This window comes from Vespula pensylvanica, chromosome 2 (genome assembly GCF_014466175.1).
Source record: "Vespula pensylvanica isolate Volc-1 chromosome 2, ASM1446617v1, whole genome shotgun sequence".
NCBI classification, from domain to species: Eukaryota; Metazoa; Arthropoda; class Insecta; order Hymenoptera; family Vespidae; genus Vespula; species Vespula pensylvanica.
The window spans coordinates 2,479,943-2,496,022 of NC_057686.1; the positions used below are offsets into that span (position 1 = coordinate 2,479,943).

The window sequence follows — 16,080 nt, forward strand, 5'->3', positions numbered from 1 at the left end:
AGAGAGAGAGAGAGAGAGAGAGAGAGAGAGAGAGAGAGAGAGAGAGACGAAAGTTACGATCAACGACGACAGTGCTTTTGAATTATTTATAAGTATATAAAGCATAGATACAAGCGAGTTAGAATACGAATAGTATGTTATGCGGTGACACCGATCGGTAGGTACCTTTCTGTTAACGTTTCATTATTTACTGTATTACTGTCTATCTCGAATGTGTACAGCGTCCTCGTAGAGAGTCCAGTTTACATTACGTTCTCCCTGTACTCCTAACTTAATTGGGAAATGTCCTTGTGTAAACGTTAGAGAACTGAACGTGTAACGAGAGAACCAGAGAGAGAGAGAGAGAGAGAGAGAGAGAGAGAGAGAGAGAGAGAGAGAGAGAGAGAGAGAGAGAGAGAGAGAGACAGAGAGAGAGAGAGAGACAGAGAGAGAGAGAGAGAGAGAGAGACAGAGACAGAGAGTGTCGTTGTGTAGTATATATGAGTGTGGATGTGTATGCGTGTGTGTATTATATATAAGTGTGTGTGAGCGTTGTGCATGTACGTGTATTTGTATGTGTCTGTGTGAAAGAGAGAAAGAAAGAACGAGAGAGAGAGAGAGAGAGAGAGAGAGAGAGAGAGAGAGAAAAGCTCATTGGTTAGCGTAATATTTCACAGAGCTTCTATTCACTAGATCATATAGTATGTCTCGTACTTCTAAGCTTTTCAAGTGGTTGTTTGAAGTAACTGCTAATTAGCTTGTGGTAAATTCATTGAGAAAATATGAAGGGACAATCTTAGAAACGAAGAAGATCGTTTTTGGACAAACAAGGATGGAAAACATCGCAATTGTTTAAATCGACAAAATTGTCGTTCCTTCTCTTTTTTTTTTGTCGTCTCTCTCTCTTTCTCTCTCTCTCTCTGTCTTTTTCTCTCCCTCTCTCTCTCTCTCTCTTTCGAACGCAATCGTTCACGTATTTTAATTTTTCCTTTTTTTTTTCTTTCTCCTTTTGCTCCTTTTTTTCTCTCAGCGTGACCATCCCCTATTCACATATTTTAGAACGATATCACGAACGAACCATATTTGAAAAAGGAATTTTATCCAGATATTTCCATTTTTTTTCTTCCTTTTTATTCTTTTTTTTTTCCTTCCTTTTTCTTCTTTTTTTTTCTATCAGATCTGAAAACTGTCGCAGATGTTGAGTACGACCTCGGGAATAAATTGGTCTATTTGAAAAATTGTTCTACGATATGAAATAGTAAGTTTCGATTTCACTTTTTTTTCTTTTTTTTTATATTTTTCTTTCATTCTCTCTGTCTCTCTCTCTCTCTCTCTCTCTCTCTCTCTCTCTTTCTCTCTCTCTCTCTCTCTGTTCCTTTCTCTCGTTATTCTGATTTAATCAAATTTGGATTTTGACAAAAAGAAAAAGCAAGTATAACGATATATTAATTATGGTATAACATAAAAAATGAAATTCATCTTTTCTATTTTCTATTTCTATTTAAATGATACTATACACACACACACACAATAAATGTTTTCATTATTATGTATAATATATATATATATATATATATATATATATATATTTATCAGAAAAGCTCATACAGGATCGTGTCAAAATGATAGTAAGTAGAGTACTGTTAATTGTAAAAGAGCAAACATGGTAGGACATTGCCGAAAGTGGAACGAATAGTGAACGAGTGAGAGAGTCAGAGAGTGTTAGAGAGAAACAGAGACAGAGAGAGAGACAGAGAGAGAGAGAGAGAGAGAGAGGGATGGAGATATAGGGTGCGATCGAGCACGACTAAGGACAAACCATGTCACAACGCAGATGTTGCACTCTCGAGCTGTCGTCGTCACTCTAGTACAAGGCATTTACAACCTGTTAACGATCGCCATCCTATTCTCCTTTGCTTGTTTCCCTAGTCATAATTAGAAACGATCTCTCTCTCTCTCTCTCTCCCTTCCTCTCTCTCTCTCTCTCTCTCTGTCTATGTCAATGCCATGGACACTCAAATAAGAAATATTTCAAGTTCTTCAATTGCTTTAATTTATTTTATATCATATTTCGTCTCATTCGAGATAATTAATACGGCTTCAAATAGATTAATCGAGATGATATTGTAAAACAAAAGATCAAAAAGAAAAATTGAAAGATTGTTAAGATAATTAGGGGAAGTAAATCTTTTTTCTCTTTTATTTCTCCCTTTTCTCTTTTTTAAAGATAAGTCGTAAGCATCGACATTTGGCTGAAATTAAAAAAGATGACCGTACGTTATGAAAGAAAAAACAGATAATAACAATGAAACAAAAGTACAAAAAAGAAAGGGAAATAAAAAATAAAAAAAAATCGTTAAGGTAATTACGGGAAGTAAATGTTCTTTTCCTTTCTTATGATAAATTGCAATGAAAGAATATTCGAGCAAGTTCCATCGAAATATTTGATTAAATTAATAAAGATGATAATATATATTGTAGGATATTGTTACTTAATTATAAAATTCTTATGGTTCGTGATCGAATAACGGTAGTATGATTATAAGCTTTTATCCGACCGTAAAAGATGGATTTAGATAGGCGAAAAGAGATATGAGAAGAGAAAGGAAGAAAGAGAGAGAGAGAGAGAGAGAGAGAGATGTATATATATATATATATATATATATATATATATAGAGAGAGAGAGAGAGAGAGGGAGAGAGAGTGGATTGAAAGTACACGGGAGCAGTTATGCAACAAGCGAAGTAGCTCGGCTACGTGGAAAGCTTGAATATTGCAATTTGTGGTGCATGCAGAAGGAAAAAGAGACTTTCAATGTGTACGACAGTGTAGAAGAACATAAGATAGAGAGTGAGAGAGTGAGAGAGAGATAATAGTGATAGAGATAGAAGAGAAACAGGATATGAAATACGATGCTTTCTACGTGCGCTCACGCAACGCCTTACTTGCCTGGTGAAGCTTAACACTTTAATAAAGGTCGAAGTTCACGTGTATTGTAAGATAAGTAACGAATCACGATTCGTGAGCCTTTACGATCTACAAACGAGGAACTCAAGATATATATGTATGTATATTGTATATATATCTACCGATAACTATCGTAGATTTTATTCGAACGAATCATCCATATCCTCTTTTCTTTTTCTCTCTCTCATTCTTTTTCTTTTTTTTTTCTTAAATCAAACTTTAAAAGCAATATTTATTTCAATCGATAAAAACGAGAATTTTCACAGGTAAATTTATTATAGAACACGATATTATACGGATAATATTGTATATAAATTATACACAGTTTAGAATTATTATATTATATACATGTGTGTGTGTGTGTGTATGTATGTCTAAATAAAGTTCAGATTTTTCGTTAAGGGAATATTAATATAATGAAATAATATATAATAAAATATTATAAATGGAAAAGGAAACGAAAGATAAAATAATCGTGATATGAGATAACCAGATATATGTCGTACACGTCATCGAAAAGATAAGATCCATTAAATACCATTCAAGCTGCTTGGAATTTAAAGAGAAATTCTGAAATTGGGGGAAAAATTAGATGAATAGAAAGATGGTTAGAAAGAGAGAAAGAGAGAGAGAGGGAGAAACGAGGACGCGCTTGAAATAATTCAAAGTATTTTCATTCTCTCTCTTTCTCTCCGTTTTTTTCTCTTTTTCTCTTTTTCTCTTTCTCTTTTTCTCTCTTTCCTTCCTTTTTCATAGATATATATGTAACTACATACATACATTCATTTATGTAATGAAAGCTATCGAATGAGGGTAAAAAGAAAACTCCGTTTTTATCGGACAAATGTTCAAATTCGAAGAAATAAAAAAAAAAAAGAAAAATCTATCGCACAAAATTTTGGTAATAGAAAATATAGAAAAATTATGATATAACGGGGAATTGTTTTATTTGGGACTCATTACATTACGAACACGATTATGCGTTTCGTTTGTTGATGATACTCAAAAGTGTTTTTACTTACGATCGTTGAATCGTTTTTCGAAAGCGTTGACGTAAATGAATGAGGAGAGGAGCTGTTGTTGGATCTCGAGTTGGATGTTAATGATAATTGAAGTTGCCCTTTTTAAAGGGAGAGAGTGTCGCTTATTACGTGTCAAAGATTACAAGAAGACGTGTCTTGTCTAACGCGTGTGTACATTCCCTTTGAAAGATTCTCTTGGTCTCTTTCTTTTGTAGGAAGAAAAAAAGAGAGAGAAAGATAGATAGATAGATAGATAGATAGATAAAGAGAGAGAGAGAGAGAGAGAGAGAGAGAGAGAGAGAGAAATAGGACAAGTGAAAGGTAAAAAAGAAAAATATAAAAGAATAAAAAAAAAAAAATAGGAAACTATGAAATTCAATTGATACGAATTTTTCAAGAAGAATAATAATATTAATCGAATATACATCCGATTGACCATTATCCAATTTTGAAGAAGTTCTCTATGGTGGTGAAGGGAAATAGGAAATAGTAAAAAGGAGCTAACGATATCAAGGGATCGGTGAGAGGGTGGAGATTGGTAGTGGGGTGGACGTTAAAGAGAAAGAGGAGAGGGAAAAGGTTAGTAATGGAGAGAGTAAATAGAATTACAGCTAACCGAAGTAGATTCCTTCGTCCGTGGAAATATTTGCGGACGCTTTGGTAACTGAAAGTTCGAGATCCGTCGTAGGACGGAAGCTAGCTGTGAATGTTGACCTATCTAAAGTCGGTTTATTGATTTTGTCATTTGTCCTATGCGAGAGAGAATCTCATAGAGTGTGTTGAAACGTTCGAGAAAAATTGCACGATACCGTGAAACGTTATTTGTCCTTGCTTTTTTTCTCTTTTTTGTATTATCAAATATGTACACACACACACACACACACACACACACGTATGTATATACTCGATCGTGGCAAACGGGATTAATTTTCATTGTCAGTTACGATTCTAAAATATTAAATTTTAGATTGTTGAATTCATAAATATATATATACACATACATACATACATACATACATACATACATACATACACACACACACACACACATACACACATATATATATATAAAGAAAAATATCGTCCAAGATATAGTCGATACTTGTCGAGGAATAGATATATTTATTACCTAAAAAATATTCAATTCATACAAATGAAATTAATTAATATAATCCAGTTGTATTTTTAACGAGTTTTAAAGAATACAGTTTGCGATCGTCAAACGATCAAAACGTGATAACGGCTTTTCATTTTGGTAGCATCGTTACGGAAAACGTTTTATCCGATGTCAGGTCAGTTTCATTGGATTTTGTTCCGCAAATGGAACTACAAACTCTAAGCTATAATGTACACTATAATTTTTTTTTTCCTTTTTTCTTCTCTTTGTTTCTTCTTTTCTTTCAATTTCTTTTCCGATCGTTAGTAATTACTCGACGAAGGAGAAAAGTACAAGTTTTCGTCGAGGGCCTCGGACAGAGTGGGTAAGTATAGTCGTTGCTCTTTAGGATCATTTGTTCAATGGCCGAGTTAGGGGTCATGGTCAGGAATGATAAATGATCCATTTCGTTCTCTCACGTTTTCATAGACTCCGACCTGTTTTCTTTCTCTCTCTCTCTTTCTCTCTTCTCTCTTTTTCTATCTCTTCTTCTTCCTGGTCATACATATATGTATCCTTTCTCTCTCTCTCTCTCTTTCTCTCTCTTTCTCTCTCATACATCTCGTCTTTACGATTGCCCACGTTGAAAATAAGAAGAGAAACGTGAGCTACCCTGGATGGCCTTACCCTCTTTTTTTCATTCCAGACCCTTAAACGCTTATGTATATACACGATTTTAGAATTTAAAAAGGCTCTTTTTCTCTCTCTTTCTCTCTATCTATCTTTTCCTTTTTTTTTCTTCCTTCTTTTTCTTCCTTCTTTTTTTCCTTTACACGGATCGACAATTATTTTTATTTTTATTTTATTTTTTTGAAACGATTAACTCCGAGCTCGTAACTCGTACGAAAAAGAGGTCATCATCGTGAGACATAGGCATCCACGTGATTTATGTTATGTATTTGATATTGTATATGTACTTGTGATATTGTATATTATGTATTTGAATGTTATGTACACAGGTCGGATTTCGATGATTTACATAGTTGAAACGATTTTTAAACGAATTCTGTATTTATTTATTTATTCATTTATTCATTTATTTATTTATTTATTTATTTATTTTATCATACGTCGATTTGTTCTTCTATTTTGTTCTTTCTGTCTGTCTCTCTCTCTCTCTCTCTCTCTTTCTCTCTCTTTTTTTTTCTTTTATTTTGTTCTTCTTTTTCTTCCTTCTTTTTTTGCTCTTCTCTCCTCTTCTTTTTCTTCTTAATATTACTTTAAATCGTCGAAACGATTTCCTACGAACGTTTCTCGGGTCTCGTTTTATGTAAAAGTTTCACGTTTATCCTTGAGATTTAACTAGTCGCTTTGACGATATCTCGAAATTGTCAACTTTATCGATCTTTCGCGTGTACGTTACATAAATACCTAGACGTATATGTCTGTGTGTGTGTGTGTGTGTGTGCATTTATGAATGTTTGTGTATGAATTCATATGAGAAGGATTCCGAATGTAAAGTGGGTAAATATAACGACTTGGATTAAATACTTGTTAAAGGAAAAATGTACGGACTGAAGTGTAACATCGATGTACCAGATTTAAAAATAAATTATATTTAATATCAGTGATATATACATATATATCATGATAATAAATGCATGACTTTTTTCCTAATTGCAAGCTACGAGTTTAATTCGATATATGGTATATTTACTATACGATCGAAATGAATCGAGCGTCGAATGAATTCTATTTATTTTCTATATTCGATTATTTTGGAGTTTAAACGACCAACAATGAGATAAGAAGAACTTTTCGTCGATTATTATTCTAAATGTATAAAATAAAAAAAGAAAGAAAAAAAAGAAAGAAAAAGAAAAGAGGTCACGACACATCGACACATAGTAACGAATAAAATTTTAATTATAGTAGATACTTAAACGTTCTTCTTCTTAAGAAATAACGCATTCTATTATTGACGATTTAATATTGATAACATACGTGAGCGAGATATCAGAAAGTAGATATCGTAGGCGTTCGATTGGCAATGGTCCAAGTTTTAAAGCTCGGCTTAAATTTGACCGTAGAAGCAAACTAGAAGGGGGAACTAGATGTTAAACTGGGACAGAGTCAGATTAGAATTAACTAATTGCCATGTGTGTATGTACTATTTGGGTACGCTGATTGAACGCGACACTGTTGCTATTTATTTTAACCAATCGAGTCGTTTTCGTCAACCCCTTCCCCCTCCTTCTCCCCTCACCCTTTGCTTTTCATTTTCGAGAAGGTACGAAACCACGAAGAGAAAAAACAAATAGAAAAAAAAAAAAAAGAAAAGCACGAAACCAGACTTGGCTCGATTCGATACTTCTTTTTATTATTTTCTAATGAAAACGAGCTCGACAGATAGGTAATAAGGGAACGTGGAAAAAACAAACAAAAAAAGGAAAAAATAAAAGAGAGAAAAAGGAAAAGGATAGAAGAGAAGAGAGGAGGAATTATTTCTAATTTCGAAGCGGTCGGGATGGGGTTGGGAGAACGGGTGGAATAGACTAACTACTCACCGATAACGTTTAAATGCACAAAATGGCTCATGTGCGGAGTCGTCGAGACCTGGCACTCGTAAATACCGCTATCTCGATGCTGCGGATATTTTATTTGTAGCGTCCAGTCCTCCGACTGAGCTTTGTGAATCGCACGAAATCTCTGATCGTTCGTGTATGTATACTGACCGATAGTCAGCAAGTGAATGTCCCTGTGCCGAACCCACGAAACTTGGAGCGTCATCTGTAAAATAGGGTAAACAAAGACAAAATATTTATGTCAACATGTTATATTTCAATCAAATATCTTTTTAATTAAATGCTATGTTTGTGTGTGTGTATGCATATATATATATATATATATATATATATATACGTATATATATTTAAATTTAATTTATATTTTTAAATTTTGTTTAATATTATTAAATATATGTATGTGTGGGTGGATATGTGTATAATATCCTTCCCTCTTTCTTACATATATATATATAAAGAGAGAGAGAGAGAAAGAGAAATAATTAAATTAAATTTTATTTTTTCGAGAGATAACACATTTTCAGAAGCATAGAGAAAAATTACTTTATACAAAAGTAGTATTATATTTTCTTTTTCTTTTTCTTCTTCTTTTCTTTTTTTTTTTTTACTCTCCCTAAACAAAATCAATTCAATTCAATCGGAGTACAGAAAGAAAGGTATATTTACTTTATTCGGTTACTGTACATATAGAATCAATTATCGATAAAATTTATAGAAGAGAAAACTTTTAAAAGAGTAGATATACATATACATACATACATACATATATATACACACATACACACACACACACATATATATATGCATATATATTTTTATAATATGTATTTCATTGATTGATTCATTATTAATAAAATAAGGTTTTTGAAAAGAAGAAGCAATCGATCTTTCAATTAAACGATAATAAAGAAAATAAATAAACCGATACTAAGCTATTTGTTAACTAAAAAAACAAGTTAATCTACGAAAATGATAGATACATGTTTGTCATTGAAATTGTTATATAACAACTCTGTAAACGTGTCGTAATATACAAATATATTATATCGTATATATCCAAAATAAATAAGTTATTAACTTCGTCGAAACTTTATAATTCGTCCAAGATTAATAATAAGACGAAATTGAAACGTTCACGAAGATTCTTTCTATTATCTTTTCTCGTTTGTTGTATCAAAATAGATAACACATAAACGTTGTACGAAATAGTACGTTATTATCCCTACGAATACAATTGTTAATTAATCCTCGGAGATTGGGAAATTTCATTTTGAAAAAAGAAAAATACGAAATGCGATGCCTTGATTTAGATGTGTACATGCTTCGAGTGTAATATATTATATTATGCTACGTGTATATAGTGTACTATATACATATATGTGTATGTGTGTGTGTGTGTGTAGGAGATTAGACTGGTTCGTTTCAGGATTTCACGGGGTCTTTCTTCTCTTAGGCGGTACGGTGAATTAATAGAGTCACTTTGCATATCGTTGGTAAAGTTAACGTCGACGTAACGATAAAATAGATTCGAGTTATGTTTTGTAAGATAATTGGACACGTTGATTTTCCATGGTTGATGGGGAGCAAATATTTGTTTACTTTGTTAAAACAGAACGGAGGGTTTAATCGACGAGCCTATCGACGCGATAACGACGGCTATCGTAAGCTTTCGAAACGCGGTCATCGGGTTTCGAGTTCGATTTTCCATTCGAATCTAGAACTTCGTTGGCTTCATTAACTCGATCGTTATTTTAATAATTAAAATAACGTAGAACATTGATTTCATTGTTCTTTATATTCGTTCAATGATCATGTACTCATTTGACGATGAAAGATAAAAAGAGAGAGACGGTAATGTTTCTTTCTAATAATGTTAATCATTATAATAATGATAATAATAACAATAGAAACAACTACAATCTTTGAAACGTAAAAGTAATTTTTCTTTAGAGTGAAAAAGAAAACGGATGATGATAATAATAATAATGACAGATCAAAGATATTATAATTACAAATATAATATTTGTAGACGAGTCAACGTATGTTGGTACGTTGTATAGTATCGTAGATTTCTAAATGATGGAATCATCACGATGGAATGATGATACGTTGATGAAAAGAAAGAAGAGAGAAAAATAATGATAATCAAACGTATGAAATTTTAACGAACAAAAATTCTACCGAATAAATTGTGACAAAATGATCGAAAGAAAATTATTGATCGTCAATCGTTACGATAAGAATTCTTCAATTATACCAACATTTTTCTTTCTTTCTTTCTTTTTTTTTTTTTTTTTCTATAACAACAAATAATTTCATTCGTTATAAAATCATTGCTCTAGGATTTGTTTAATTGATTACAAAACGTTTGATCAAACATCGTGATTATAATCCATACAGAATGGCACGTTGATTTATAATAACGCAAAAGTTTCATAAAGGTAGGAACGTAAATTTTCTCGTTCTTTGAGTTAGTCAAACGAGCTCGTTCAAAAGTTCTTACGTCTTTCTATAAAATCTTATCGTTCTCGTTTCTTCACGTTGTCGTTCATGTCGTTAACTTCGACTACGTCCATCCTTGTCATCGACGTTGCCCTACGGATTTGCGAGATGTACGACTCTTCAAATGAGACTGTAAGAGGAAAAGAGAGAAAGAGAGAGAGAGAGAGAGCGAGAGAGACGAAGAGAAAATCTGTATCTCGACATACGATGAATGTTTTCAAAGATTCTTTTTCTCTCTCTCTCTCTTTCTCTTTCTCTTTCTCTCTCTCTCTCTCTCTCTCTCTGTCTCTCTTTCTTTCTTTATATCTTTATATCTTTCTTCAGCTAGTTTTCTTCTTTCCTTTTTATTTTATTTTATTTTTCTGATACACGATCAGAGGAAGTTTTCAACGTAGAGCTGACGTTGCCTTTTCTCAGAACTAAACTGCTAACAAAGATGTCTGAAATAAGGTTCATAAGAAAGACCGAAAAAGTTAATGCAACAACATTTTTTTTCATCCTTATCTTTTCCAATCCATTTACTCTCTCACTTCTCTTGCACTTCTCATGAATTTTCATGGTGTTCGTAAGGTTTCGTTTTAAAAATTATTATCTTTTTTCGTCAATTTTTTAATTCCTTTTTTTTTTTTTTTTTTTATTAGATGCATTGATATGAATTATTAAAAAAAAGAAGAGAAGAAAATTTCCTCTCTTCGATAAATTTCATACTTAGATGATCCGAAAAGTTTCATTTGTTAATATTCTCCGGGAGATAAATAACGTAGATAATTATAAATAAAAAGATTACATTATAACAAATTTCTTTGAAATGTTAATATGTATATTATATAGATTGTACGTGTATACCCATATATTTTTAAATATTCTTGAATTATGATAATGATCATTACATATGTAATTTATTATATTATAATAAGTTACGTATCACAAATAAATTATCTAAATTTATGAATACGCCGATAAAAATGTATATAGGTATAGTTGTCTTCTTAAACATAATCGTTTTCATAGTTATCGTTGCCCTGCATCCTAGAACATATAGTGACACATTAAAGTAACGAGAGATCACGAACGAACCTTGCATCGTTATCGTTTACCTATGTATGTATGTATGCATCTAGGTATATGTATATGTGTGTGTGTATATATATATATATATATACACATATATATATTCAATGTACAAGCCGATTTTCTCTCTCTGTTACTCTACCTTCTATATCTATATAATCGCTCTTTGCATAGCAATATTGTTGTCCTATGCAAACGATTTATGTTTCGTACCAATATTACGCTTTCAACGACCTATTCCTAGTCAGTCTAATTTACGTATGCTCTTTCACACACCTGAGAGGATCTATTCGTCTTGAGAAATTCTATTTATAGTAGTATACATATTCTTTCTTTATATATAATTTTTTTTTTTTGAATAAATTATATGTGCAATAAATATATCAAAAGACGTTTATTATTATTACTATTATTGTATTATTATATATATGTCGTATACATTATTTATGATATATATACATAATAACAGTAATAATATTGTAATAATTAATATAATATTTTGTTTTTAAATAAGAAGCTATATTTTTTAAAATGATATAGTTCACCATATTCTATAGTCCAATTTTCCGAGATAAAAATTGTTAACGTTTTATTTAGAACATTCGGTATATTTATATAATACACAAACATATATTAATTATTAGTATATATATATATATATAATATAGGTACCTATCAAAATAAATTAATTTAATAAATAAATTAAAAATTAGGAATAGCGAAACATGTATTTTCGATTTGAGTAGGACGCGCCGTTGTTAAATTTTCATGACTCGGAAGGTAAAAGCAATGACGTTGTCGAAAATAATGAATTGCTTGCATTTCTACGTAGGTGTGAATGATTGAAATGAGAATGGTCTTGATGGAGACAAAATGCTTTACGCTGAGATAAACGATCGAATCTAGAGCGTTCTACGATTTTCTCGTGAGAACGATTTTAGCGAATCCGATAAATTCTACCCATTTCCCAAGTGAATTCACCGTTGGGGATCCTTTAAATTGAAACTTCTAATAATATTCGAAAGGGAAAGTCAATCGCCTTGTCATTATAATAATAATTAATGATTTTCGATAATTATCGATTTTATATTATAGCGGATTATGATTAATATTTATTTTCTTTTTTATTCGATATTAAAATTGAACGATTTATCTTTCCTTTTTTAGAAATAATTTTATGATATTTATACGTTAAGTGTATTATGGATCGTGCAACAAATAAAGTTGAAATTTTTTATATTTTAATAATATATTATACATATATAAATAAAATATAATAATACTGTATCGGATTGCATTTACGAGTATACTATTTGGCATAATAAGTATTTATCGGTATTTGTAACAATTTAAAAATAACGCTATAGAATAATATACAATGGTATTTTAAATATAGGATTGGTCAAGAAATAATATCAACTATTTTTATTATTTTATATTGAAATAAACAAAACAGTGGTGTATCGTACAATAACATTGTATTCGATTCTGCTTATTGTTATACGCCAATAAATAATTTTCAATAAAGATTTTCAATAAAATCGATTACAGTATCAAGCATTGTTTATTTTCGATATAATAAAAATACTTCGACAGTACTTATTGTCGAACCTAATGTTAAATAATGTAAATAGTTGTATAATTTATATTTGAATGTATTCAAAAGTAAAGTCGTATCTATACACGCAATTGAGATTGGAAAATAAATGGAAGTTCGGCTTAATCGAAATTAAAGCGATAAGTAAAATGAATGGCTAATGAATCCGTCGCTCTCCGATGATTTTATCCCTCGGTAAAAACAATAACGGTTATCTCCGTCACGAGATTTCCCATCGTTAAATAAATCGCGGTCGTATGTTTTGTATAAACGATTAATAAACGCCCATCGTAAAATCGCGAATAAAAGAAAGAAGAAAAAAAAAAGAAGGAAGAAAATATATAGGTATGTATATATAATATATTATATATTATACATATGTATATATACATATATATATGTACACACCAAGCGAAATGAAATATATGAGTCCGTTTTAATCTCACGAGCCTTCTCGTTTCGTCCATTCGATCGGCGAAAAAGAATCGTTTCTATTTAAACTTCATGTCGATTAAATGTATAGCCATCAATCTAATATCTCTCTCTTTCTCTCTTTCTCTCTCTCTCTCTCTTTTCTCTTTCTTTTTGTTTCACAAAATAATAAACGAAATCGATGAAAATCTCGTTGATCGTATTTCGGTTCTATAAAATTTTCAATTAAAACTACATATTTTGGAAAGTGGATAATAATAAATTTCTAAACTTTCCTTTATATTTATGTAATAAATAAAACGATTATAGATATTTATATAAATATTTTTTTTTTATAAATAAATCATTAATAAATGATTAATTACATACATTTGTTTTTGTATATTTACGTGATCTGTTTATTTGTTCTACACACAAACACATATCACACACACACACACACATATTTACATATTACGTATATATACATGAGTTTATTAATTATCATTTTTAATAGAAGGGAACAATTCGTTTCGTAAGATATATTAAAATTATCATTGTTTATTTTACATTATCATGTACGTTAATTATTTTTAATAGAAGGGAACAATTTGTTTCGTACGACATATTAAAAATATCAATGTTTGTTTTACGCATGTAGGTTAATTATTTTTAATAGAATAGAACAATTCACTTTCGTACGATTTACTAAATCGATTATTATATTCTCGAATGATAATTAATCTCGAAATTAAGTTTTAACTCCCATACCTCTAAATTATATTACATTATAAATGAATGCTTTTCGATAATTGAATTTCAAGACACGTTAGATAGTTCTCTCTCTCTCTATATGCGTTAGTTCTGATAATTTATGAACTTTAAGATATATTCAAAATGTCAGCTAAAGTACCAGAGTCCAGCGAATAGAAATAACGTAAATCATATTAGAAGGATTAGAGAGAAAGAGAAGAGGAGAGAAAGCTCTGCTTTCTATAAATGAACGTGTACATGTATATGTATATGTAAGTATGCATTTATGCATATGTATTCGTGCAATATAATTTATGTAATATCGAATCGATATCAATATATTATAAAACACTAATAATTGCCATTGAAAAATAATGAATTATATATATATAAATATCATTGATTGAAATTATTGTGAAAATTATATTGTAAAATTTGCCAAACCAATTATGAACCTTTACTATTGACGTTCAATATTACTATTATCATCATCATCATCATCATCATCATCATCATCATCATCATCATCATCATCATCATTATTAATTATTTATTTTTGTCCCTACCCTCAACTAAACACTCAAACGATAGAATAAAGAAAAATCAGAATAGGAAAGAATATGTGCGAGGAACGATTTCCTTTTCATTTTTCTTTTTTTCTATCTTTTTTTTTTTCTTTTTCTTTTATAAGGAGAAAGAGACCATCAAGTAAACTCTCTTTATCCTTCCTTCACATTCTCAGCGATCACTATCGACGTACCTAAAGGAGACGAATATCGTTTCGCGTCATCCTCCGTTCTTCGGTCTGCTTATCTAGCGAGGTCATAGTCGCCCTAAGGGTCAGCAGAAGTCTATTTATCCCACGGGATTGCGCCCTTTCTCGCGCAATTTCATCCTGGCAATCTCCATCTTCTATCCGAAGCATCGGCCCGAAACGTTTTCCCTCTTGCTTCTTCGCCCTTCTTTGAGTCACCATGTTTCTCTCTTTCTCTCTCTCTCTCTCTTTCTCTCTCCTTGTCCCTCTCATCTTCTTTTTCTCTCTTTCTTACTCTCACTCATTCGCTCACTCACTCACTCACTCACTCACTCATTCATTCATCCGCTCACTCACTCACTCTTACTCTTTCTATCTCTCATTCAACTTTCCTATCCATCTTCTTTTATTTTCTCTTTCTCTCTCTTTCTCTTTTTCGCTCTCTGTCTATTTTTCTCTTTTTACTCGGTCGTCTTTTTCTACTTTCAAATTGGAATCATTTAACTCTCATTTAACGTGTAATTGCACGATTATCTCGTCCATATTTCACATGAAAAATCATTTAACATTGAATCGTAGGGATTAACCTTGATTATTTTCTATTTCGATTTGTCTATGTTTAATGATTTTTATATATATATATATATATTTTTTTTATTTACAAGACCTCATAATGATCATAAATTTCGTAAAATTTTTCGTAGCAAAGATAAATGAAAAAAGAGAAAAGAAAGAAGAAAAAGAAAAATAAAGCATCGCTCGTTCCATCGGTTTAGAACACAAAATTAGATTAGAAATATCAAGAAGCAAAATATAGATGTAAAATAGAAAATGGTAGAACGATGTTTGATATAGTTATAACTATTTGTTGTATACTTCGTAATAAATAATTTTTAATTCTTGATTATATTACTTCATTCCGGTTTAATCTTGGAAACAGAAATGGGACTTCGCGTATGTTTGAACGCATATTCTTGAATACATACATACATACGTACGTACATACATATATACACATATAAAGACAGACAGACAGATATACATAGATTCGTTTCCTTTGTAGTACAATTTGCTCGATGTACTTTCATTTGTTCTCCTGCCGTTTGATATAATACCTCATTTCGACTCAATGGGGAAAAGAGGTTGTTAGAATTAGAACAGGGAGAACGAATAAAGCGTGGTGCATAAATATTTCGTGGTTAGAAGGCGCTTTTGGTAAGGATGTAACCTTTTAAACCGCGCGTTTGCAGATTTACTTTACCTACTTGTCGTAAAACGAATGAAAAAAAAAAAAAAAAAAAAGAAAAAAGAAAACGAAAGAGAAGAAGAAACAAAAATGTATA

General features: G+C 31.0%; 1 protein-coding gene across 2 annotated transcripts in view; it reads right to left on the minus strand.

Moving 5' to 3' along the window:
* The window catches only part of LOC122627246 (zwei Ig domain protein zig-8-like), a 304,977-nt gene that overhangs the window by 67,760 nt on the left and 221,137 nt on the right, over positions 1 to 16,080 (minus strand). For both annotated transcript variants that reach the window (XM_043808251.1, XM_043808250.1), the window contains exon 4: positions 7,632 to 7,854. In XM_043808251.1, coding sequence (XP_043664186.1) covers positions 7,632 to 7,854 — 223 coding nt within the window. The remainder of the gene's footprint in view (positions 1 to 7,631; positions 7,855 to 16,080) is intronic.